The sequence below is a fragment of the Nothobranchius furzeri genome, chromosome 7 (assembly GCF_043380555.1).
Source record: "Nothobranchius furzeri strain GRZ-AD chromosome 7, NfurGRZ-RIMD1, whole genome shotgun sequence".
Classification (NCBI taxonomy): Eukaryota; Metazoa; Chordata; class Actinopteri; order Cyprinodontiformes; family Nothobranchiidae; genus Nothobranchius; species Nothobranchius furzeri.
This window is the reverse complement of record NC_091747.1, coordinates 69,283,308-69,309,029: the sequence shown is the minus strand read 5'-3', so window position 1 is coordinate 69,309,029 and position 25,722 is coordinate 69,283,308. Positions and strand designations below refer to the sequence as shown.

At 42.2% G+C, this 25,722-nt stretch overlaps 2 protein-coding genes and 1 pseudogene across 3 annotated transcripts in view; all 3 read right to left on the bottom strand.

Moving 5' to 3' along the window:
- Positions 1 to 1,424, bottom strand: part of LOC107372828 (zinc finger protein 135-like) — a 17,571-nt gene extending 16,147 nt beyond the window's left edge. The window contains exons 1-2 of the mRNA XM_070553650.1: positions 499 to 1,424; positions 236 to 348 (exon numbers count right to left, since the gene is read on the bottom strand). Coding sequence (XP_070409751.1) covers positions 236 to 245 — 10 coding nt within the window. The 5' untranslated portion in view covers positions 246 to 348; positions 499 to 1,424. The remainder of the gene's footprint in view (positions 1 to 235; positions 349 to 498) is intronic.
- Positions 1,425 to 5,091: 3,667 nt separating this feature from the next.
- Positions 5,092 to 6,825, bottom strand: LOC129167247 (uncharacterized; annotated as a pseudogene).
- Positions 6,826 to 9,308: 2,483 nt separating this feature from the next.
- Positions 9,309 to 19,346, bottom strand: LOC107395668 (uncharacterized). Of its 2 annotated transcripts, XM_015975092.3 has the most exons (4): positions 19,189 to 19,346; positions 19,017 to 19,089; positions 18,554 to 18,883; positions 9,309 to 16,326 (listed from the first exon to the last, which is right to left on the bottom strand). In XM_015975092.3, exons 2-4 carry the CDS (start codon positions 19,075 to 19,077, stop codon positions 15,929 to 15,931), a joined length of 789 nt encoding a protein of 262 aa, XP_015830578.3. In that variant the 5' UTR covers positions 19,078 to 19,089; positions 19,189 to 19,346; the 3' UTR covers positions 9,309 to 15,928. The 2 variants fall into 2 exon arrangements, with proteins under 2 accessions (XP_015830578.3, XP_054607797.2); XM_054751822.2 differs by having other exon boundaries at positions 9,310 to 16,326; positions 19,017 to 19,346.
- Positions 19,347 to 25,722: the final 6,376 nt, after the last annotated feature.

Sequence of the window (25,722 nt, the reverse complement as noted above, 5' to 3'; positions counted from 1 at the left end):
CTTGACTTCAAAATCGTTCATTGGATCTAGTCACTCTAAATCTTCAAGGTTCTACAATAGTGTGTGAATGAGTGAATGACTGGTTGTGATGTAAAAAGCTTTGGGGGGTTTTAGAACCCCAGTAGTGCTAAACATATACAGATCATTATTTTAAAGATTGAACCTCATTCTCATAATTTCACTGTAATGTCCCACCATAGACTGACCATATATTCATTCATTCATCCACCAGTACCTGTGTCCATGCTGTCCAGGTCCAGGTGGTGAAGAACACACGGGGAATCAGTCCCAGCTGATGGATGATCCTGAAGTGGTAGCAGGTTTTCTTTAGCCGTGTTTAGCTAACAGCTGCAACAGAAACAAAGCAGGAGAGCTGATTAAGATGCTGCTTCAGAACAACGCAGGAGATTAAAGATCCAACACTTTGGTTCTGGCCAAAGGAACAGCAGCAGATCCAGAGGGCAGGAAGTCTAGAGAAAAGCTTTTCTGGCCCACAACCTGATTCTGGAGCTCCGATTGTCACGAAGACCGCAGAATATCTTCTCTGGTTCTGGAAAGAACTCCACCAAGTTGTTGAGGAGGAGAAGAAAGTTTCCACAGCCTGGTGAGAAGATTTCTGCAGCAGCAGCAGTTAGTCGCTTTAGCGGATCAACTCTCCCAGAGACTGAAGTGAAGACATTTTTACTGCAGAGCCTCAAATATTCTCCTCACACACCAGAGCAACAACAAGCTAGCTGCTCTCCTAGCAGCTTCCGGTTTCTGCTTCTTCCGGTGGTCGGTAACCAGCGTAAAGGCGCACTAGCCCCACCTGCTGGAGCAGAATAAAACACACATAACATGTGTTATATTTTTATTATTTTAGATGGTCTCTTTAAAAGCCACGAAAACAAGTAAAATACTTTTTTCTTTATGATTTTTTTATATAAATCTGACCAATTTTATTATTTCTGAACTTCAAACAAACTAAAAAATCTTACTTTCAATAAAGAATGTGATAGAAACTTTTGATGTTGTTGCTTTTATTTTTAGCAGCTCTGAGAAGCAAATAAAAGTGTTGGAAAGGTGCTGATTTAGTCATTATAGCTTCTTGTAATGCTTAACTTGTTGCCAGTCATGGGTTGTTTTTGTGTGAAGTTTCTAAAAATAGTCACTTAATGACTATTATCCTCCATGTTTTTTTCATGCTACACCTTTATTAAAACAATGACAATAAAACTATTGATTCAATGTGGTTGTGGAGTGCAATGAATGACTTGCTCCTTCTGCTACTATAGATGAACTCGAGGTGCTTTCTGTGCCGGTCTGAATATCACCCATGTGAACTGGAGATGCTTTGATTGTAATGTTAAGAAAAAATGTTGCAATAAATTTGGACGGTTTTAGGAGCATCTTTTGTTGCTCCTCAAGGCTTTGAAACACAGCTGTGTTTTAGTTTTACTTTTAAGCTAAAACAAACATTGTTAATAATTCAGACCTGGATCTGGTCCTCGACATTCCCTATCCACCGTGTTTTAGTTGTTTCCATGCTCCTAAACATGAGTTGCATCTTTGCAAGAACTGTTTTCAAAAGTTATTCAGTAGAAAATATTGAGAAATGTGTCAGCGTGTGACACAAACACATTTTTATTTTATTTTATTTATTTCTTAGGAAGAGGGGCAATACATATTAATGAACATTTCAATAAATTTAAATATGCCAGATTATAGCCTTGGGCTAATTTCCATCTGCAGACCCTCCGGCAGGTTGATGTTAGACACAAAGTAGTGGAAACATACAGAGATAGTATTTACAAGTCACGTGACAGAGACAAAAGCAGTCATCCCATTATACTAACACAAACAAATGTCAAGGAAAGTGGACACAGAGGACATCAAAATGTTATTTTTAATAACGGGTTTTATGTTGCAGATGTTTTTTTAATCACTCTTGCCAGTCAGACAAGATTTAGCCAGCCAGTTGTAATACCATTATATAGCCACAAGAGGGCGCACGGTACACTCATGCCTTCTCCAACTTACCTGTGAAACGCGGAAGCACAGACCGACAACCGTGCTTAATAAGCCCGTTCTTTTACTGTAAACAAATGCGAAACGTCGTAACACGCTGCGGTAGGAATATTCGACAAGCAAGCAGGGAGACAGAACACCGAACATAGATTAAAAGCCATAAAAATTTGGAAGTTATTTGAAAAATTTAACTTAGATAATTGGTAATAATTCCCCATTTATTCTGTGATTGTGCTCTGTATTCTTAAATTTTGAACAATGTTTTAGTACTTTTGCCCCTTTGTTTGTTTTGTACTTTTGTGCTTTATTTCTATGCTGTGTACAGATACCCAGTTTTATTAAAAATAAACAAATTAATTTAAAAAAACACCGGGCATAAATTAAGGTCTGCCAGCGTCCGCGTCAGTTTACGTTTACGTCCGTCTACGACGTCGACGTCTGTGCAGTTGAACTTTGGAAGCAAGGGTGTAGTAGTGTTGTGATCGCGTAATCAAAGGCATCGTGACGTCATAAAGGAGTTACGTCCTCTCGAGGGATCAACTCTTTTCACTTTATAAGCGACAGGCGAAGGCTCAGCACCTGGAATAAATTCTGTTCTTTGGAGACAAGTTTTGAAGACATAAGATTTAAAATGGATTCAAGTGTTAGCAAAGAGGACGTCACAAAAGCATTTGTGAGTGAACTTTTGAGAGACACAATTGAATATGTAGGCGCACGATGGGCTCAGGATTGGTCAGAAAACACCGAGGAGGAAATCTATGATTATCATTTTGACTTAATCTGGGATGCAGTAGAGACTAAACTACATGAGTTCTCTATCACCCCAGACAATTTTGACAAAACCTTCATTAGGACTTCCTATGACATTCGCAAAGCCATGATCTGCAGTGAAGGACACTTATTGAACGCTTTGTCTGAGAAACGCCCAGTAATGGATAATGAATTTGTTCAAATGTTTTTACGACAGCTGGAGAAACACTGTGTAAAATCTGGTATCAGAAAGTTCTTTTCAATTATAGGGACAGCCGTGTCCAACGCTTTTAAGAGAAAATCGACGAAAATGTATCGCTCTGAATCTGTGGAGCTAGACCAGGATTCAGTCTCCTCTATGCAGATGGAAAACCAGGAAACCCAGGAGGAGGAGGAGGAGGCGATGGAAAACCAAAAAGATGTCAAATCACTTTCTCAAGTTGGAGACAATGTAAAATATTTGTTTGTGATGGGTGAACAGAGCAGTGATGAGATGAACGATTATCTTAAAACTGCTGTCGCTAACTATGTACGCAAAACAGTACATAGGCCTGCTAAATTACTTAGATGGTCACCTGAGCAAGAAGAAGGCTTATGCAAGTATGTCTTTGACAAAGTCTGGGCTGCGGTGGAAGAAGAATGGAAGACAAATCCCATGGACGAAAAACGTTTCACAAAATGTGTCATGAAATGCTTCAAGGGGGTTTTATTTACGTTTTTAAAAAGAATATTCACAGAAACATCTGACGTCTTAGAGGAATTAGAAACAATAACACGCGACATCTCTATGCCTGAAGAACACACAGATGAAAAAATAGTTTCGAACATGCAATTTCTTGAAAATTCACTCATTTCTCATGATGTGAATTTAGTTTCAAACGAGTTTTCAGGGGTTCCACTACCAGAGGATGGCATCTTGTCTGAAACCATTAAAGTACCGAGCTGCAGATCTCTGCTACCGTTATCAGAGACGGTAGAAGATGCAAATCTGTCACCTTTAGCCCACATAAGAGACGGTAAAGAGCAGCTTTTAGAGACGGGGGATCTACCGTCACAAATTATACTAGAGTCACTGTTTCAGCGCCAAGAAACAGAGGATCTTTCTGTGAGCGGTCATTCAGAGCTGTCGTCGTGTGAAGAGAGCTATGAGGTGTTTGGAGATGTAAATGAATGTTTCCACACACTTGTCAGTGAACTTGTCAGGAAAGCGACTACGAAGGCTGCTTCAGAAGCACCGTCAGGCTGCACGTTTGAGGTCCATCAAGACACATACGATTATTTTTTCAACAAGATCTGGGCTGAAGTTAAAAATGAAGGTCAAAACGATTTTATTCACCCCGAAAATGCATCCAAAATCTATAAGAAGATTTATAAGAAAGTTTCTAGAGACCTGCTTTGGAACAAAAGACTCTTGTCAAAGATGTTAGATAGAAACCCAGTAACTGATTCTATAATTGTCTCGTGTTTTACGAAACACCTGAAGAAATGGGCCTCCACTCATCGTCGTTACTTGCAAACAGCACACAGGAGGAAGAGGAGAGAAGAAGGAGACACCCTGAGTTGCTTGGCGAGCGGGCCTTTAGAACATCACCAACAGAACTTCTTCTCCGAACCTCTCAGCACTGCGGAAATGGGTCCAAAGAAGGGACGGACAGCAGAAGGTGGCGATGATATTAAAAAATCACTGAAATTTATGTCGGAGGAGATCTCCGTTGTGAAAATGCAGCAGAAAGCGATCTTGGGCCTGGTGGAGGAAGTGAAGGCGCTCCGGATTCAGAACGCGGAGAACGCCAAACGGCTGGCGTATCTGGAAAACCGAGTGGAGGATCTTGAACAATATAATAGAACATAATAGACATTACAAATAGATAGATAGATAGATAGATAGATAGATAGATAGATAGATAGATGGATAGATAGATGATGGATAGATAGATGATGGATAGATAGATAGATAGATAGATAGATAGATAGATGATGGATAGATAGATGATGGATAGATAGATAGATAGATAGATAGATAGATAGATGATAGATAGATAGATAGATAGATAGATAGATAGATGATAGATAGATGATAGATAGATAGATAGATAGATAGATAGATAGATAGATAGATAGATAGATAATAATAATAATAATAATACATTTTATTTAAAAGCGCCTTTCAGGACACCCAAGGTCACTTTACACAAAACACGTAATAAAATACAATAAAACAATAATAAAACCCAAAGAAGAAAAAAAAAAACAGAGAGAAACATTTCAATAAAATCAGAGGTTGTAGGCAGATCTAAACATGTGTGTTTTGAGTTTTGTTTTCAAAAGGGTAAAACTGTCGATGTTCCTGATGTCTGGGGGAAGTGAGTTCCAGAGACGGGGAGCAGAGCGGCTGAAAGCTCTGCTCCCCATGGTAGCGAGACGGGCAGAAGGAACCGCAAGATGGATGGATGAAGAAGATCTGAGAGAACGGGATGGGGTGTGAATACTTATAAGGTCTGAGATATATGGAGGAGAGAGGTTGTGGATTGCTTTGAAGGTATGGAGGAGAATTTTGAAGATGGACCTGAATTTAACTGGGAGCCAGTGAAGCTGCTGGAGAATCGGGGTGATGTGGTGAAAGGAAGGGGTTCTGGTGATAATACGGGCTGCTGAATTCTGGACCAGTTGCAGTTTATGAAGGAGTTTGTTGGGAAGACCATAAAGAAGTGAATTGCAATAGTCGAGACGGGAGGTGACTAGGCTGTGGACGAGAATGGCGGCAGTGTGAGGGGTCCGTGAGGGACGGAGACGGTTTATGGAACGTAAATGGAAGTATGCTGACCGAATTAAGTTATTAATGTGAGCCTGAAAAGAAAGTGAGCTGTTGAGAATGACACCCAGACTCTTGACGTGAGGTGAGGGGGAGACTGTGGCGCTGTCAATAGTTAAAAAAAAGCTGTCAGATGTTGAGAGGGTGGAGTTAGTGCCAACTAGAAGAAGTTCAGATAGATAGATAGATAGATAGATAGATAGATAGATAGATAGATAGATAGATAGATAGATAGATAGATAGATAGATAGATGATAGATAGATGATAGATGATAGATAGATAGATAGATAGATAGATAGATAGATAGATAGATAGATAGATAGATAGATAGATAGATAGATAGATAGATAGATAGATAGATAGATAGATCATCCCCCTTCAGGGCTTGAGGACAGTGTTTTCTAAACCAGTCCAGAAAAAGGACCTGTTTGAGGGTGAGGTTAAAGAAAGTGTCCCTGTAGTCCCACTGGAGTAAATCTTTGAGAAAATTCCCCTCATGGACAAGCATTCCCTGCAGATCTGGAAAACTCTCCACCAACAAAGTGCTGCCAAGCAGGAAGACGGTCACTACTGTCCGATTGGCTAAGATGCCTGCGTGACCCCACGTCTGACGAATGGCCTGCCGGCGGTCAAAGTGTGGGATTAAACTCTTGACCACCAGCAGCAGAAATGGGTTTTCCTTACAGATGTGGGGCTGATTTATCAGCATGGGGTAGGTCCTGCAGAAGCAAGTCTCGAAACCGCTGCGGCACTGTGTTGTAGTCTGAGATTTGGGCTGGAACCCTGTAATCTGGTTCACAGGCGTTAAGAGGTTTTGTGTCATTTATTTATCCAACCTGGCAACAGACTGGTGGAGTTGCTGGAGAGCGCAGAGTTCATGACTGGGTTGTGAACTACGTCTAGCAGCTGCTGCTCCTTGTTCCAGAAAGATTCACTCAGAAACTGTTGGCGCCAAAACCTCTGGGATGGGATTCGAACCTTCTGCTGACGGCTTTGTCCGGTCCCAAAATTCCACTTCAGGCCCATCAAGACACAGATGAAGATGTTCAGCGTCACAATCAAGCAGAGCACCTTTGCTTTCTTGTGGCTCGCAGTCATGTTCGCACTCTGTATCTGCGACAAAAACAACAGCAGGAGCCTTTAGCCAACAAAACCAAAACAGCACAAACGAGCAGAAATGTGAACTCTACCAGCAAAGTCGCTTGCAGAGAAGCCAAAACTTCTAGAAACATTTGGAAACACAATGACAAGCATTCTTTCGTTCTTTTTTAAACACAGAAACAGTTTTGTTTACCTGTTTGTAGCTACAGTTTCGCCGACGGCAGCCGTCGGCGAAACTGTAGCTACAAACAGGTAAACAAAACTGTTTCTGTGTTTAAAAAAGAACGAAAGAATGGAATTAGAAAGACACAGCAAGAACACACCTAAGATGTACAATGACAAGCATTTCACAAAACTGAAGAAGAATACATAACAGCAGGTCAAAGGCTAGCTTGATTTTCAAATGTTTGGTTTCAGTGGTCAGACTGGCAGCATCCTCGTCCTTAATCCTCCCAGAACTGGCAAAGGAACATTTTTTCCTCAGTCACTCCTAAATCCCTCCTTCTCATACAAAACAATGACAAGCAGGAATCATATGTTTCCAATTCAGCTGTGCACATGACACCCGGTTAGTGTCGGCAAACGAGCAGTAAGCTCAGACGTCACACAGAAACAAATATTAACACTGTTCAGTTTTGTTAAAAAGGAAAAGTAGCCTAGATGCTCATGTACTGTATCATGTACTGTATCATGTACTGTATCATGTACTGTATCATGTACTGTATCATGTACTGTATTAGAACATGGCTCATAATGGTTTATTGTTGGGCGCTGTTGAAAAAGTCCTTTGTTAGACAATGCTGCCATCTAGTGGTGATTTTGTACTACAAGCACCACCTGAACGTTAACTTCTGCCTTGAGTTCCTGATTACAGTTTTTCCAAGTTGCTTTGGTGCATTTCTCACTACAGAATTAAGCTTTACACAACAGTTAGTTCAACCTCCACAACATGTCGTGGTGCTGGCACGACCTAGTGGCGGTTGCCTTTGGACATGAAGCAGTTGAGTAAGTCCAAATATCTTAAGAATGGTCATTTTTGACGTGCTTTCATCACGTATGTCATAATTAACTATACTTGTACAGGCTGAACAGTCATTGTTCATACAACTAATAATCTTTTTTTTTTAAATCTTTTATTTTCATTTATTGACATTAAAATAAAAATACAATCAGAACTAAATTGCTGCAAGCCAAAATGAAAGAGGGGACAGAAAGAAGAAAAACTTATGTTGTCTGCCCCTTTTAACTAAAATAGCATTAATACAAATGAAATAATCATATGATTCTTAAGGAAATTGAACAATATAGTTCCTGGACCTGTTGGCCGACAAAATCTCAACCCATGAATTTGAGAAAAAAATAGAAAAAGAAAACAATTTACACAGAAAGAAGCATTAAGTTACAGATCTATATACATACATATATACACATACAAGCACATACTAGGTTAATATTTTGTTCCTTTAATCCCCCCCACCCCCTCCCCTCACACATTTATGTAACGGATCTATATAAGTTAATCGTTTTATTTTTTATCTCGTTTTTGAAAGTCAATATTGTTTTTGCATTCTTGAGTTCAGTATTCAATTTATTCCACAATTTAACTCCAAATATGGAGACACAATGTTCCTTTACGAGTATCCGATGTCTAGGTATGTTAAATAATTCTTCATTTCATGGCTTGCACTCAGAACTGTTGAACATCTTGTCAAACATTTTTCATAACCCTATTTTTAAAGAGTTTCCATGAAAATCTCCATAAATGACTTTTCTCAGGTGAACCTTATCTTACACTAATGAAAAGAGGAGTGTGAACTATTACTTGCAACCAAAGAAAAGCCTCTTCTACACAGTCCCTAACAGGTGAATCGCGTTAACCCCGACTTTACAAGTATATATAAATACCGTAAACCAGCACACAGGGTTGGCACGAGGTGCATACTGTATCTACAAAACTGCAGAACATGGAAGGTCAGCCTTGTAGAAGAGGGGTGAGGATGTGTGGAGGAAGGGGACAAAACCGGGGAAGAAGAGCCCAACCACATCGACAGATTCCTGACGAAACCAGGGCAACACTTGTGGACCACGTGATAAACCATGGCCTCACAAGGGCCGAGGCAGGTCGAAGGGTGCAGCCGTGTTGGGAGAACTACTGCAACTTTCATTATTCAGATATTTTGTCGGGAGAACAGGTCCGAGTCCGAGAGCTCCACGAGCGGTCAGCCCGCGCAGCAGCTAGGCGCCGCATCGGTCAGACACGCACCAGCCTGACCGCTGGGGAGAAACGGATGGAAGAATGGGACACAGGTGTCCCTCCAAGCGCTCCGTCATATTTCAACGATTTCAACCCATTTTTATGTTAAATGCACTGGGTTTTACCCATCGACATATGCCCTATTAATTACTTTACCGTATTTTACATCTAAATTTCATGTTTAAACAGTACATGCTACATGTTAAAATGATAGTTAGCTAGCTACTTTGATAAACTCAGCTAGTAAAAGGAAAAAGGCGGCAGTGACCTAAAACCGGGCATTTCCACGGAGCTAGCTCTGTGGTCACGTGGGTCTGATGCTCATTAATTATACAGAATTTTAGGCTTTTAATACACTTAAACAGAAGAGTGAGAACAAAATTCACCCCCCTCAGAGTTGTCATGAGTGTAAACTAGATCATTTAAACCAAAAACATGTTCTGGTACCAGGCTGTAAACATGTTTATTTCTGCTGTGAAATTGGTATTTTTAACATGGGAGTCAATGAGGATTTGCTCGTTTCTGACACCAGCCCCTAGTGGATGAGGGTGGAACTGCATTTTTTTTACTTCCGGGTTCGCCTCAATTTTAAAGCCGCATTGTGGGGGCCTGGGCCCTACGCATTCTGCGTACTTAATTGCCCATGGACAGCGGCGGCAATATGGCAGCGCCTTGGGATTCCCTCAGAGGAGCTGGCCCAAGTGGCTGGGGAGAGGGAAGTCATGGCCTCCTCGCTTAGGCCGCTGTCCCCACGGCCTGACTCCAGATAAGGGGAAAATAATGGGTGGATGGATGGACACCTGGGTAGCCTGTTTTTTTCCCTGCTTAACCGGCCATTTTTACAGACCTCATCCACCAGTGATCTGCTTCGAACTGAGGTGACCCAACTTTCGACTGTTTGGCCAGCTCAAATTCACACCTACCATCGGGGGAAGCCTCCGATGGGCAGGTTTCAGTCCCCCAGGAATGTCTCTGTAGACCAAAGTACTCTAGAGTCAGGGTTAACAGCCGACCATTCAAAGTCAACTTATCTACCCAACTGCTGTTATTGGATCACAAGAGTTACTTTTTTATTAAAGTACCTCACTGTATTATTGTTATGTTGCTGCTTGTTTGTTTCAATTGTCTGTCAGCGCGTCTTTTTGCAAACTCCATGTGGGCTTCCATGTGTCTTGCACTGAGGAGAGGCTTCTGATGGGCCTCTCTTCCATAAAGCCTTGACTGGTGGACAGCTGCAGTGACGGTTGACTAATTACAACTTCCTCCCATCTCCTGATATCTCTGGAGCTCAGCCACAGTGATCTTTGGGTTTGTCTTTACCTCTCTCACCAAGGCTCTTCTCCCCTGGTAGCTCAGTTTGCCTGGATGGCTTGCTCTAGGAAGGGTTCTGGTTGGCCCAAACGTCTTCCATTTAAGGATGGTGCCCCGTGGTCATCGGGGCACTCGGGGGCAGTAACCCCCAGACCAGAGAAGTGGCTAAAGCAGATCCCAGGAAAAACATCAGACATCTCAGTCCAGAAAAGTGCAGATATAGGAACAGCTAGGAGACTGCACAGAACGCTCAAGCTCCCAGGCCTCTGGTAGAGGACCCGAGCTTGGAAGGATGAGACCACCTGTGGAGGGAATAGCTATTCTTTAACTTTTAGATGTTTTTTTTTCTACATTCATATCAGATAGGGTGGCATCCTAGAGCCCCCCCATGGACAAGCTGACACTGCAGTCAAGTCAGGTGAAGTGTCTTGCCCAGGGACACAACAGCAGAATTCCCAGCAATGAGATGAAATCAAACCAGCAACCTTTTGATTACTGGAACACCAGTTCTACCTTTGGAGCTCCTGCTGTCACTTCCCTTAAACAAACTTCCTGCTCATGTTCTAAAGGAAAACACATCAAATTATCACCTCCAGTGTGTGTGTGTCAAATCATGGATTCATTGGACTTTAACCAATTAATGTCATATTGGAGATTTTTTTAATGCTTTTTTTTATTAAAAAATCAAGACTGTTATACAAAACATATTTACAGACACTCATTGTAAACATTTGTCAGATATAATTTAAACTATCAAAAAGCAAAGGAAACTGATTTAATTATTTTATGATTTTCCAAGCTACAGCTGGATGCCCTATGGACCTGCATGTTGTCCACCTTTACTTCTGTTGCTTTTATCCCTTCACAGTATTTACAACAGCGTAAAAATGCTAAAGCAGCATCGTAGTGCTGTAAAATGTTTTCACTCGGCTCTGTAAATCTGCTTTCCCGTGTACGAAGAACAGTGTACATGTTACATTCACATCAGTAGCTTTGACTGTCAAAATCAGGCTCATGTTTTTACATTATTATATTTCAAAATATGTTGTGTTCACTTTCTTACATTTACACGTTCCTGGGATCCACTGATTACCTCTTTTTTATTAATTTTCTTATTTTCCTTTCCTCACATTTTTATTACAATGTTTTTTCTGAAATTTAAAAAATAATTTGTTAATCTTTTGTATTTTGTAAATTTATGTCCTGGTGAAGCACCTCATGATTTTTACTTTGAGAGGCGCTATATAAACGATTGTTTCTTCTTCTTCTGAGGGGAAGTCAGGAACAAAAGCACTCCTACAGTGTTAAAAGCTAGCCTAGACAGATCGTAGCAGAAGCAAAATGGCGATGCTCTGCATGTCGGTCTAGCCGCACTCCACTGAAACATTTTCAGTCCTAACCAATCATGTGGCATGCCATTCACAGTGCTCTGTCGGTTTGGTGGGCCATAGGGAGCCTAAAGGTTGGTTTATGCTTGACGCGTCCGCGAGGTCCGCACGGCTCCGCGCGGAAAAGTTGCGTCATTTTGCGTCATTTTAACAACCACGCCCCTCCACCGCACCTCCGCACGGCCCAGAATTTCCGCAACGCGCACCTCGGAAAATTTCTAACCACGCGGACGGACGGACGCGGAAAAACATGGCGGACCAGCAAGAACTAGTATGGCAGAGGTTCGTAAATACAGACATTTGTATGATTCAGCTCTCAGAGATGACCGTGATCAACATGTTGTTAATAATTCTTGGAGAGAAATAGCTCGCACTGTCGGAAAAGACGAGGACGCTGTTAAAAATGCTGGAATGCCATGTTGTAAACAGTAATTTACTTCTACTATGGTGTAGTGTTGGATGCATGCCGTAGAGCTCCATGCTGCCCCCTACAGTTTGGGAGAATATTGGCTCACCGCAGAGACAAGCCGCACGAACCATAAACGCTGCGAGTTGTGAAGCGCGTCCCATCCGCGAGCCGCATCACCGCGCGGAAAGTGAATGCGTCAAGCATAAACCAAGCTTTAGTCACTTCCGCACCACGGGTCCCCGGAAGAACGAAAAAATGAATGCAAGTCAACGGGGCTAAAAACGCTATTTTCAAATTCTGCTTGTTATGTGCCATGGATTTCACATATGATGCCTGTGAATTTTAGAGACACATTTTGATACCAAGAAAGCGCTTATTTTCGAAGAGGGGGAAACGCTATTTTAGGTTTTGTGTGAAAATAAGTCCAGGACTAAGAATGCGCTTCACGAAAGTGACATCATCGAACCAGACACAGAGAAAGCTGAGAGAAAAGGGCTGTAAGTTCAGCAAACTTCCCACAGGAGGAAAGAACCACCATAAGTCTGGTCATGTGGTAAGTAGCAGCTACTTTGGGGACAGGAGATTATGTGGTGACGTCACATACGCGACGTGCCGATTTCTAGTTTGTAGTCATGCTAATTACGAACTTTTACAAGCTAAGAAATCTCAAAGTACGTGACTGGCGTGGTCATAACCAGTGTTGGGAGTAATGCGGTACAAAAGTAATTAATTACTGTAATGCATTGCTTTTTGCTGTAATGTGGTAATGTAAGGCATTACAGGGAAAGAAAATGGTAATATTTACTCGGTACAATTGTCAGTAACGCGGTAATTACAACACATTTTTAAACCCAGATCAAGATCTGCATATATTACGTCATTTATGGACTCAGCTTTGTGGGCAGAGAGGACGCAGCGGTAACGGCTCAGCTGCATCCTGCACGCGACCGCTGCAACATTCACAAAATCGCTCCACTAAAACAAAATAATTCACTTGCGATCGTTCATATCGGCGCATATTCTCTGGTATTTTGTGCTTTTCTGACGTGCTTTGCCTCAGCTGAGTTCATAATCTGGGCCCCGGTGATTTCAACTCATTACTGCTGGAGCGCCGCGCATGTGAAGATCCCTTTGGCTGATCGTTAGAAAGTAGGAAATCTAGGAAACCAACACGGAAACAGTTTTTTCTGGAAGACGGAGAAAACATGCAGCATGCAGGAAGGTTAGAGAGAGAAAGGGCCGGAAATTATTCAAATAAAATCAAGAAAACAAAACAAAGTGCTTGAAAAGAAAAAAAGTAGGTAGATTTATCCCCAATACACATTTTTACCAGTGAAAAGCAATAATATATAAACATTTAATATTTATACATGTGATAGAATCAGATCACCCCAGAAGTCAGTCCCACATCCAGGGCCGTATCAAGGCATTTGGGGACCAAGGCAAATAGGCTTGGAGCCCCCACCACCTCACTCCCTGCTCAGTTAATCTAAGATGGCAGCGTGCTGAGAGTACAGATTGTTGTTGCTTTTATTTAGTAAACAATCATTTTAAAGCACTGTTATTATATCTGACTGTTTTTAACAGCAATCCTAGCTCAGACACCACATCACCTTCCACATATATGTTATGAGCTCACTGAGCGTCACATGACCAGATTCATACTGAAGTTGTATCGGTGAAAGTAACTTAAAGTAATGCAAAAGTAGTGTAATGCCTTCCATTTTAAAATCAGTAATATTGTAATGTACTGAATTACTTTAAAATGAGGGTAACAAGTAATAAATAATGCATTACAGTTTTGAAGTAACTTGCCCAACACTGGTCATAACACCCATCATTACTTTTCATTTAAATTGCAGTACAACACATGTGTGATCCAGGGCGTAAGGTAAAGCGGATTAGAAAAATACGTTTTTAGCCCCGTTGACTTGCGTTCATTTTTTTGTTCTTCTGGGGAACCGTGGTGCGGAAGTGACTTAGGGTCCCTATTCACAGCACTCTATCAGTTTGATGGGCAGGATGATGCGACAGAGCGAAACAACGAAGACTTCTCTGAAATGGCTTTGGCATCATTTTTAGACTTGGGCTTTTCTTTGAGCCAAGAACAGATAGAGAAAAATGATGTATTTTGTATGACAGTGTATGGTTGACTGAGATCCAAGCAATGAGTATATTACATTGTTTGTAGTCCAATAGCATACGGAGACGGCTCGATGGATAACCATAGATCCTGCCTCTTGACTGAACGTTCCCTATGGGTTGTGGCCATACTGACATATACATAAATATATGGCTGCTGCAGCTACGTGCCCTTGCTTAAAGCTCAGTGCTCTCTGTGGTTTTCCTGAATGGAAAAGTCTCTAAGATTTCCATCCCGAACAGGGAACATTGAGGCGTTAAACGTAAAAAGACAAAGGCTTCTGAGCTAAATTCGTCCCCTGGATGTGGTCTCCACCTGACGTATTGAGGACAGGCTGAGAATTCAAGCACTTACAGAAATAACTCATGTCCATAGTCAGTCAGACCTGTGGTCTGATTTGGGATGAAGTTAATGTAGTTTATCCATGAGAAAGGACTGAGTTACACTCATATTTTTAAATCAGTCCTTTTAGTTCTTAGATAAAAATAAACAGACTACTGATCCGTGTTTCAGTTTTATGTACAAAATAAAAGTGGAATTTAATGTTGCGTCTGTCTCAGTTTCCTTTGGGACGATGCTCAAAAGCCTGGAAACAGTGAGAGGTTTTTATGAACGCTACATTTGAGTATTTCTGTCTTTTAAAATGTTCTCTTGTTGAATTTACACTTTTCATCCCAGAGAACAAAAAGGCCAAAGCAGCGGAATAACTTTTTTTCATGCTGAAGTATAATCTAAGATTGCCAGTTGTTTCTCACCTGCACGTTTTTGACCCAGGACCAACAGAGATGTCATATCTCCTCAAATCCATCAGAATTATGTCAAGTTCCAAAACACTGATGTCAGTCTGCAGCAGGAATAAGAGGTTATCTTGGACCATTGTTAAAGTTTAAATGTTCCTTTAGAGTTCACATTCTCTGTAGAAACTTGTATTTGATGGTCTGAGACAAACTTCTACATTATGGTTTATCATCCATCTTGCAGTAGGAGCCAATTTATGGCTCTTCAGCCCATCTGAGGTGGGTCTTTATGTGTAGGGCTGAATAAAACACAAATCTAATGTTTATATTCAGGATGACAATTGAAGATGTGACATCAGTGCTACATGATTGGATAAATGAAATGTTGGGCATCCAGGAATAAAGACCAATACGGCAGAGGTCTTTCAATTGCAATTGTAATGATCATTAAAGTCACCAGAGGCAGCATTCACCTACAACTGGTCCTTCTGTTGGAGTGGTATGGTTCTGGTGCTTATCTGTTCAATGTTTCCCTGCGAGAGTTATTAGAAAACTGTTGTAATTCACAGGAGTTTACCGGTAACTGCGCTGCCAGTACACACAACATACTATTTACAATACGTCTCCAGAGAAAGTGTGGCTCAGGATGTGAACCAGTAGCAAAAAGGACTCCACAAAGCGTAGTGATGTCGTCTTCTGCGTCGGCCCATTCTAGTGTGTCTCCATCTAATTTATTAATCTCTATCAAATATATATTTTTTTGTTTGTTTAGGTTGGTTTTCAGCTCACAAGCAATTTGTGATTTCCTGGTTTACGTAACCCAGGACCTGGAAAGTGATTAATACATCTTTCAGCCATGACTCACTCAGCAGTCAGTGTTGTTACCCTGGTCCATAAAAAATAAAACAAAAACAGCAGGCAGCTATCTGAGTACCTCGTACAACCTGATTGATGATTATCACCCACCCTGGTGTCTTATCACGCTCGGGGATCTGGTCTTACCTTGTAGAACACCTTATTTCCAAGCAAAAAGACTTGAGACCAGGACAAACAAAACTGTTGTCCTGGTTTTCTGTGATGCAGCTCTGCTAGGTGTGGATTGCTCCTGACTTTTTCCTTTAATGGGTATGAGTTTCGGAACCAAAGAACTCGCAATGTATTTGTCGGACATGGGGCTCTTTAAGGAACAGTTGTAGGGCACATCGGAACGCGTCTCCTGGCCACTGATGGTCAACCAGCTGTAGATGGTGAGCCAGCCGTTATCCACACTTTTGGCTGTGCTCTGACTCACAGACCCGTCTGAGAGGTTCTGGGAGCCCTGGAACCAGTGTACATCTCCGTCTGGGTATACATTGGAGAAGGTGCAGTTTGGACCACGGCTCGATAAAGAACTCTCAACCCTCCCGCAGCACTCTAAAGAAAAAAAAAGTGTTAAAATGCATGATAACTTAAGACTTTTTCATGTTTTTATCCAAAGAGACATCGCAACTAGATCCTAAACCAGTCACAAGGGTTGTTTTAATTCAATCTGTTATCTTTATCTGACCTATGAAACATCAGCCTTATGATACTGATGCAGGTCACAGTGGCAACTTCAGCGAACACTCCATGTTTTTCCATCTACCTCCTCCAGCTCAGCCACAGTGACACCCAGATGTTCATGGGCTGGCTGTGAGGTTCAACCTCACTGCGCCCTGGATCTGCCTTCAGTGAGACATGCTCTAAACACAGAGTCCCTCCAGCTCTGCTGGAGCAGTGCCTCATTCCTAACCCAAAACTGACCACCATTGTCCAGTGGAATCAGTAAGAAATAACAAACTCCTAAACTCAGATGAAACAGTCGCGTGTCGACAAACTCAATGTGTCTCACTTTTAAGTTGTAATATTGTTCAAAACAGAATATTCTTTTATTTTCTTGCAATATATGATCTGTTGCCGATCAAAGTTTCTCTGCTTGCTGTTTGTGCTCCTCTTGGACGAGAGAGAGAGAGAGAGAGAGAGAGAGAGAGAGAATGAGAGAGAGAGAGAGAGAGAGAGAGAGAGAGAGCGAGAGAGAATGAGAGAGCGAGAGAGAGAGAGAGAGAGAGAATGAGAGAGCGAGAGAGAGAGAGAGAGAGAGAGAGAATGAGAGAGAGAGAGAGAGAGCGAGAGAGAATGAGAGAGCGAGAGAGAGAGAGAGAGAGAGAGAGAATGAGAGAGCGAGAGAGAGAGAGAGAGAGAGAGAGAGAGAGAGAGAATGAGAGAGAGAGAGAGAGAGAGAGAGAGAGAGAGAGAGAGAATGAGAGAGCGAGAGAGAGAGAGAGAGAGAGAGAGAGAGAGAGAGCTTGTCACAATATATAAATTTTGAAATAAATATAAAATTCAACATGGCAGCCTTAACTGTAGCTTCACATTTTAACAGTTAACCCTCTGGAGGCAGGCGTTGCACATTTGCAACTTTAAAAACTACCTACCTGCTTACTCCACATACGTACTTCATGAGCATTTTTTTAACTCAGTAGTACCCCTGAAGGACTCAGTTGTTCGTCCTTTTACCAAAACTGATTTTTAGCCTGAGAAGGTTAAGGCTGAGCTGCCCACTTTAATGTGTGTTAAGCCGGGCGGACACTGTGCGACTTTTTCACTCGTAGCGTTCAGCTTCAGCTCAAACTGTACGACTTCCTCGCAGAGCAGATCTCACGAGCCATGCGCTCACACTGTACGTCTGGTAGCAACACGTCGGACCTAAAATTATGCTAAAAATAGCAGTTTTTACTCAACACGTCAGACTTTTTGGTCTTGTTTTGCCTGTTGTCCTTCGGGAGCGCTGCAGGAGGACACACAGGGATTTATGGGGGTTGGATGAGGAAAACGAAATAAAGAAAGTAAATCTGTGTTTTGTGATCAGTTTAATTTGACACGAACACGACAAACACGCTTTCTTGACAATCTTTGTGAGTAAAAAAAACGTGTAGAAACAAAAACGAACAACGTGTTTTATTAGGGAAATAGCGAGCGGCGTTGATGCGGGATTGCGCATGCGCCGTGAGCGGTTCTGGTACTTTTTGGGTCGCAGCTGCTCGCAGCGCCACTTCAACAGTGCGATATCCTCACGAGGGACGAGCAAAATATCAAACACTCCAGAAGTCCGTGCGACCTCACGACTGCTGATCGGTAGCTGGTCACGTGGTGTTAATCGCCTCTCGTAACCCCCTGTACACTACACGACCGCTCGGCGCAAAACTCGCCCCGATGTCGTGGATTCTCGCACGACTGGAAAATCGGCTCAAAAAAGTGAAAAAGTCACACAGTGTACGCCCGGCTTTAGGCAAATGTATTGTTTGTCTACATCAGGCATGTCTAAAGTGCGGCCCGGGGGCCGTTTGTGGCCCTCTGAGCAACTTTGTGCAACCTCCACTTGTATTTCTACAACGAATGCTGTTTTTCCTCTAGGCTGTTGTTGATGTGCACAAACACTTGGGGTTTTCTAAGACGTTCATTTTGTACCTGTTTTCAGAAGTAAGAAGAAAACTAATCACCAAAAAAATAATTTTTCCATTTGTTGATTTAAACAAAATCTCATATTTGAGGCCCATGAGGTCTTTAACTTCCTGATTTTTGGACATGTCTGGTCTAAACAGAAGCAAACGTGGACTCTGACCTTGAAGCTGCACTGTGGTATATCCATGGAGCGTCCCTTGGTTGGAGCGAAGCTTGCACGCGTAGCGGCTTGAGTTCCCACTCTTCAGAGGCAGTGCACGGTGTAAAACAAGAGTCAGTTGTCCTTCCTGGTACTTGCAATGGAAATCAGTAGAAACATTGTTTGTGGAAAGGTCTCCTTTTTCATTCACAGAGCATAATTGCACGTCTTGGGACCAGTCCATGTATTTGATTGATAGTCCAGGCTGAGATGATGATGCGTTGCAGTATAGAAAAACCCGTGTGTCACATTGTGCAGCAATGATTGGGCTCACCTTTAGCCTCACAGAGTCTGTTAAGATAAAGGTGAGATTTAATCAAGAGAAACAGAGCGGCACGTGTTTGTTTCCTGTCATGCATTCGTAGAGAAAACATTTAAGTCTTTCCAGCTTTTGCTTTTCAGTGGACAACACAGACACACTTACCTTGTTTTGTAAGAGACGTCGCAGACAGAAGCCAGAGCAAATGCAAAGCTGTGAACTCCATTGTCAGCTCTCACTGTCAAATGGAAAGCAACTCAAACTAAACGCAAACTGCAAAGAGTTTCTCAAGCTGGTTTCTATCCTGCATATCCAGTAATATTTGAGTCAAACTGACCTCAGGAGGATCGCTGCTTCTTCTACGCTCCTTTTGTAGGAATCCTTTGGGGGATTTCCTCTCTTATGTCTTTGAGGAGGAAAAAGTTAATCATTACAGAATTACGACACAGAGCTACCAGAAAGGCTGGTTCTCTGGCTTAGAGGATGTGTGCTGCAAGCTAAACAAACGGGAGATGGAAAAGGAAGTATGCAAGTGTGTGTGTGTGTGTGTGTGTGTGTGTGTGTGTGTGGTGGGGGCTGTTACTGACGGACAGCCATTCATGAAAAAGAACAAGTCGACACAAGCAGAGTCTTGTGCGATGTCTTTGATCATTCTCAGTAACATCAACAGTCATACAGACTTTTCCTGCCGGGTGGCTCATCCTAGCTATGCTAGCTAGCTCATTAGCCTCAGAGAGGACACTTCTGTCAGGACCATCAAGAGATGTTGCTAAGAGATGAGTCATTTATGGGAACAAGTTCAGACCAGAGTAATTAACACACACACACACACACACACACACACACACACACACACACACACACACACACACACACACACACACACACACACACACACACACACACACACACACACACGTCTGTTTTTATATCATAGTGAGGACCATCCATTGACTCTCATTTATTTTTGTGACAGTATTACGCCTAACCATAGCCGATGCTGATCTATTCCTAACCCTAACGAAAACGTCACACCACGCCTCTAAAACCAACTGGTAAGCTTTCCAAAAAGTGAGGACCAGAAAAAAGTTCTCACTTTGTGGGGAAACTACAGAAAACGGTCCTCAGTACGTAAAACAAAAAAAATCTTTTCTACAGTGCTTCTTAAAATAAAAATCACGCGGCGCTTCACAAAAAACACACTGACAGAAAAAAAAACAAAGTAAAAAAAAAGATTTAAAAAAATTAAAAATATGTTTAAAATGAGAGAAGCGATTGTGATTAAAATGTAATGAGAGAGATAATGAAGAAAAAAAAGAGGGAAATCAGTGGATCCCAGGAAAGGTGCAATAAGAGCAGAACAAGGAGAGGGTGGTGAAGGTCACACCAAAGCCTGAACAGGTGAGTTTTCAGCTGCTTTTTAAAGGAGACCACTGAGTCCACCGATCTCAGGCTCAGGGGGAGAGAGTTCCAGAGTCTGGGTGTCACGGTCTGCCCCTGCCTCCCTGACTGTGTCTCTCTCCTGCCCTTGATTAGTTCTTATTGTTTTCACCTGCCCCTTGTTTACCTGCCCATGTGTTCCTCATTTTCCCTGTGTATTTATACCTCCCTCCTTGTACCAGTCTTTGTCAGATCATTGTAGTTTTTGTCATAGTTGTCTTGTGCTGCTCATTCCCGTTCCACCATTAAAACCATTTTACTTTACCTGAAGCCTGCATCTGTACCTCCTGATCTGCTCCACCACACTTGGTCCATCATCTCCACACCCGCAACATGACTCTGGGGGCCACAGGAGCAAATGATCTTTGGTCTTTTTGATGAATTTTTTTTTATTTTATTCACAATTTGAATTTTTATAATTAAAAGTATTTTTAATAATTTTGGGACATTTTTTATATTTAATGTTTTTTTTTGAAGTGCCTCATAATTTTCATCTTGAGAGGTGCTCTATAAATGTCATGGAAGGGGTTAAACATCAGACCCACGACATGCAGAATCAAACCAGGAGACAGAGTGGATAAGGTAAAACAGAAATGTATTAATCTTTGAGTAGGGGACTGAAGGTGCTACTAAAACGATGAGCAGGAATGGGAAAACTGAAGGCGCTGCCAGGTGAGCAGGAGAGTCCTCGGTTCTCAATGTAGGATATAGACACAGGTTAGGGGGAACCGGTGGGTGAGACAATAATCAGGAGGAACAGAAAAGGGAACTGTGCTGACGGTTTCTAAGGCAGGTGCACGATCCAGAACGGGGAGGGTAGCGGTCGTGAGCCAGGGTACTGGAGGAGTGGAGGGAGATGAGTGTGGCACACACATGTCAGTCACCAGATCTGATGTTATTTTTTGAAACACAATCTTTAAAAGCGAAGTTCACTGAGAAATCATTTTTTTACTCGATATTTTTGAAACATGAACAGTTTTTCCTGAAGACGGAATGAGAAAATAATCTTCTAACCCTAATTCTAGCTAAGTAGACAGGGAAACGTTTGGATTTAAAAAAAGCCAGATTGTATGACATTATGTCAAATTAGGATTCATGAACTCACCCATCTTGACTCATGACGAGGATAGCTGTTGATTTAGCGTCCAGGAAACAGCAGAGAACTTATCAGCTAGTAGAAGCTAACCGTTAGCATTAGCAACTTGACAATGAAGCTGAACTCCCTCAGCCGTGTGTAATTTGTGGAGCAAACAGAGTCACATGTAGAATCACGTTGCTGTTAGCCAATCGCAGGCGAGATGTCATAATATAAGACCTGCTGTGTTCTGCTCCCCTCTCCTCTGGCTCATTTCTAGTTCCTGAAGTAGGAGCGCCAGAGCTTTTTCCCACAGAGATCAACACACAAGACCTGCATTTATACTAAAGACCAGCGCAAATGTGTTGAAAGAATTAGTGAACTCGGTCTGTTCCATGATGAGTCAAGTCAAGTCAGCTTTATTTATATAGCACTTTATAACAGCATAAAAGCTGACCAAAGCGCTTAACAAGACAAAACGAACAGAATTTCCTCAAAAATTCTAAAAACAAGATAAAAAGTTCATCCCGAAGTAAAATCATGATAAAACAAACATATCAAACTGACATAAAAGCTACTAAAAACAGATGCATTCTCAAACTGAATTAAAAGCAACTGAGAACAGATGAGTCTTTAAGAGTGATTTAAAACCCGACAGTGATGAAACCATCCTAATCTGGATTGGGAGTGCGTTCCACAACCTTGGAGCTGCTACTGAGAAAGCTCCATCACCCCTGAGCTTTCTCGTTGTTCTCGGCACCTCCAGGAGAAACTGGTCGGCTGACCTCAGTGACCGAAACGGGGAGAAAGTTACTAAAAGCTCACACAGATACTGCGGAGCAAGGCCATGTACAGCTCTAAAAGCCAACAAAAGCACCTTGTACTGGACCCTATAAACCACAGGCAGCCAGTGCAGCGAAGCTAAAATTGGGGTGATGTGCTCCCTCTTTCTCGAACCCGTCAACAGGCGTGCTGCTGCATTTGGCACCATTTGAAGACGGGAGAGGTGAGACTGAGGAAGACCAAGGTACAGTGTCCGTCCACTTAGAAAACTGCAGTACTCCACCTTGCAGGACAGTTTTTTATGACATGTCCGTCGCAATTGATGTGATAATGAGTTGTGTTTTCAACCCCCGTATGCTTGAATTTTGACTTGTCTTTTAAAGACTTGAAAGTTTGAGATTTGATACCTGAACCCTTACATTCAGGATTAGCGTTAGGCAGAGGTGGAAAGTAACAAATTACATTTACTCATGTTACTGTAATTGAGTAGCTTTTTTGTATATTTATACTTTTTAAGTCGTTTTTAAAATCTGTACTTTTACTTTTACTTGAGTACATTTTTGAAAAAGAATTGTAATTCGCTACATTTTAAATCATATCCGTTACTGAGTAAAAATAAACTGTAGGCTTAATAGATTAAAAATATTGCATGCTGCAGCGTCGGAACAGAAAGAGACACATGCGTGAGTGGCGCGTATAAACCGTGGGGGGTGGGGGGTGGTGGTGGTACATTTTAGATAATGAGGACAGCCATTTTTACTGCAGTTTTGCTCAAAAACATCAGTTAAGTCCCTGTGATCCACTCACTGTTCACCTCCTCTCTCCCGCCTCTCCTGTGGATTGGATCCCGCACCTTCGCGCACCGGTGTGACGTCATCACAATTCTACTCGGTTCAGTAACCAGACTCGGTTCCGTGTTTGAAATGTGTTTCCCTACCGCTCCGCACGGAAGTGGCAAAATAACGTTTAGCGCTCCTAACAAGCGGATTATCAGCGCTTTGCTCATAAAACAGAAGACCTGCAGGCCTCTGTGAGTTAAACCATCCTGATACTGTTCAGGTGTAAACATTGTGCTCCATCCCTGTGTTTGAACTCAGAAGATGCTCCTTGATGCCACAGATATGTGATGATTTAGCTTGTTTCTTTATTTTACTCCAGAATAAGAGATTAAATTATTACAAAAGCAGTTCAGTGTAGTTAAATTAGTCATTCACATGATTCTAACATGTTGCAGTGTGTGTGTGTGTGTGTGTGTGCGTGCGTGCGTGCGTGTGTGTGTGTGTGTGCGCACACGAGTGAATTGTGAACTGGCGTTGTGATTTTGTTCTACTTACATTTAGCCATCCTTACGCTGACAAAACTGTAACTAAGTAACTTTTACTTTGAGTACATTTTATTTACAATACTTTTTACTTTTACTTGAGTAAAAATTTAGGCAAGTACTTTTACTTGTACTTAAGTAAAAAATTATAAAAGTATTGGTACTCGTACTTAAGTAGGAAATTTTAGTACTCTTTCCACGTCTGGGGTTAGGTGAGCTGGAAGAAAATATCATAACCTTGTCTTCAGTTGGGGAAAACATTGTTGAGGATTTTCCAAAAAAGTGAACAAGAATTAGCAATTGATGCTAAAAATCTAGCAGTTACTGTTACTGGGTATTGTGCTCTGAATAAATGAGTACACCCCATTACGTGTGTCAGAAAACCTTTAGTTTTCTTTCAGAATCAACATTTTCTATGAAGTACCAAACAAAAAAATACTCCCACAGATGTGGGCCACTGATTGCAAACATGATTTGTTGATTTGCAAACACTCAAAAGTGGTTTTTCTAATAAATCTATTAAGGCTCTTGTTGCAAAAACAAGTTCACCCCAATTATAGTCTTAGGAGAAAAGTCACACACAAAATTCAAATTAACAGGTGAGTCTAATAATTCGTTTAAGAGGTGTCCAGCAGACAGGTGACTATATAAAGGACATTACGTAACAAAGAAAAGCCCCTCCCATTTCATGCTGCAGCAACGGCTCCACATGGAAGAGAAATGTCACAAAATCTGAGAAATGAAATAATTTCTTTACACAAAAAGGTGAGGGCTACAAGAAGATCAGCAAAGCTTTACGTATCAGTCACAGTACTGTAGCAGAAGTGATCCAAACATTTAAGACAGATGGAAGTGCAACCATCTTACAGAGATGTCCAGGCCATCCACAGAAGTTAACTTCTCAACAGGAGCGTCTTCTGATTGGTTCTCTGCAGTTAGCCAAAGCATTAGAAAGCCAAACTGGAGTGACCGTTTCCCGTGAGGAACGGCATGCATGGGTATCAGCCACGAAGGAAGCCTCTCCTAAAGCCCACGCACAACAAAGCACACCTAGGATTAGCTAGAGCCCATGCTGAAAGAGATTAACCCCAAATTCCACTACATCCGCTCCGCTCCGACACGAACGCCGGAGCAAAATCGGTCCCGTTGTAGTCAATCAGAGCAATTCCACTACTGCGGCCGTGCTCCGGCAGTGCGGCGCAGTGCGCCGCCCTCTGTTCCGGCGTCCGGCAAAAATAGAATCGATCCTATTTTTGCCGGACGCCGGAGCACCTCCGCAGTCAATGGACAGGAATCACAACCGCCCAACAGGAAAAGGAGCAAGCACAACTTCCGTTTTTCACAATAAATCGATAAACAAAAGGCGTTTTTTGTTTCTTTTGCACAGGTTAAACAACCTTTAACAACTATCAATGGTGGCTGAAGTTTAAATGCACAAAAGTAAGCCATAAATACAGTTTCTACTATCAAAGTAGTCACCCTTTGTTGATCCAAACACTGCTGATCTCTCAACACAAATGATGGGCAGATTAAACAGTTCATTTCGATGCTTCTCCCACACAACGGGTGTTTGGATATAACTTCCGCGTTTATTGCTCGGACTGTATCGCAAGATCTCGAAAATCCCGCGCATGCTTGTTTGCACACCTCAGGTCTCCGCACCGGAGCGGAGCCGTTGTAGAGCGGGTACCAGTAAAAATTGAGTTCGGAAGCGAGCGGCTGCGGAAGGCGGGGGCGGACCGGAGCGGAGCGGAGGTAGTGGAATTTGGGGGTAAGACTACTGGGACTCAATTCTCTGGAGTGATGAGACAAAGTTCACTGTTGTTGGAACTAATGGTTTCTAAACTGTATGGCATCGTAAAGGTGAGGATTTCAAAGAGAAATGCATGGTGCCTACAGTGAAGCATGGTGGTGGCGGTGTCCTTATGTGGGCTTGTGTGTGCGTGTGTGTGTGTGTGTGTGTGTGTGTGTGTATGTGTGTGTGTGTGTGTGTGTGTGTGTGTGTTTTCCACTTCAAACACTGGTCTAACCAACCAGACCAGCGTGTCCAGTAACATATTAATGTTACAATTAAACCGTTTCACTTCATGTAGGCTAGGAACATTTCACCTGCCGTGGCCCGGCCGCTTCTGCTCCACATAAACTTTGTGCGTGATCAAATGTCTCTACAGGAGCTTTCTGAGCTGAAGAGGCTATTCTGCCTCAGACTGGATGCGTCATGCGTCTCCATATTAGAGACGAGAACAAGCGCT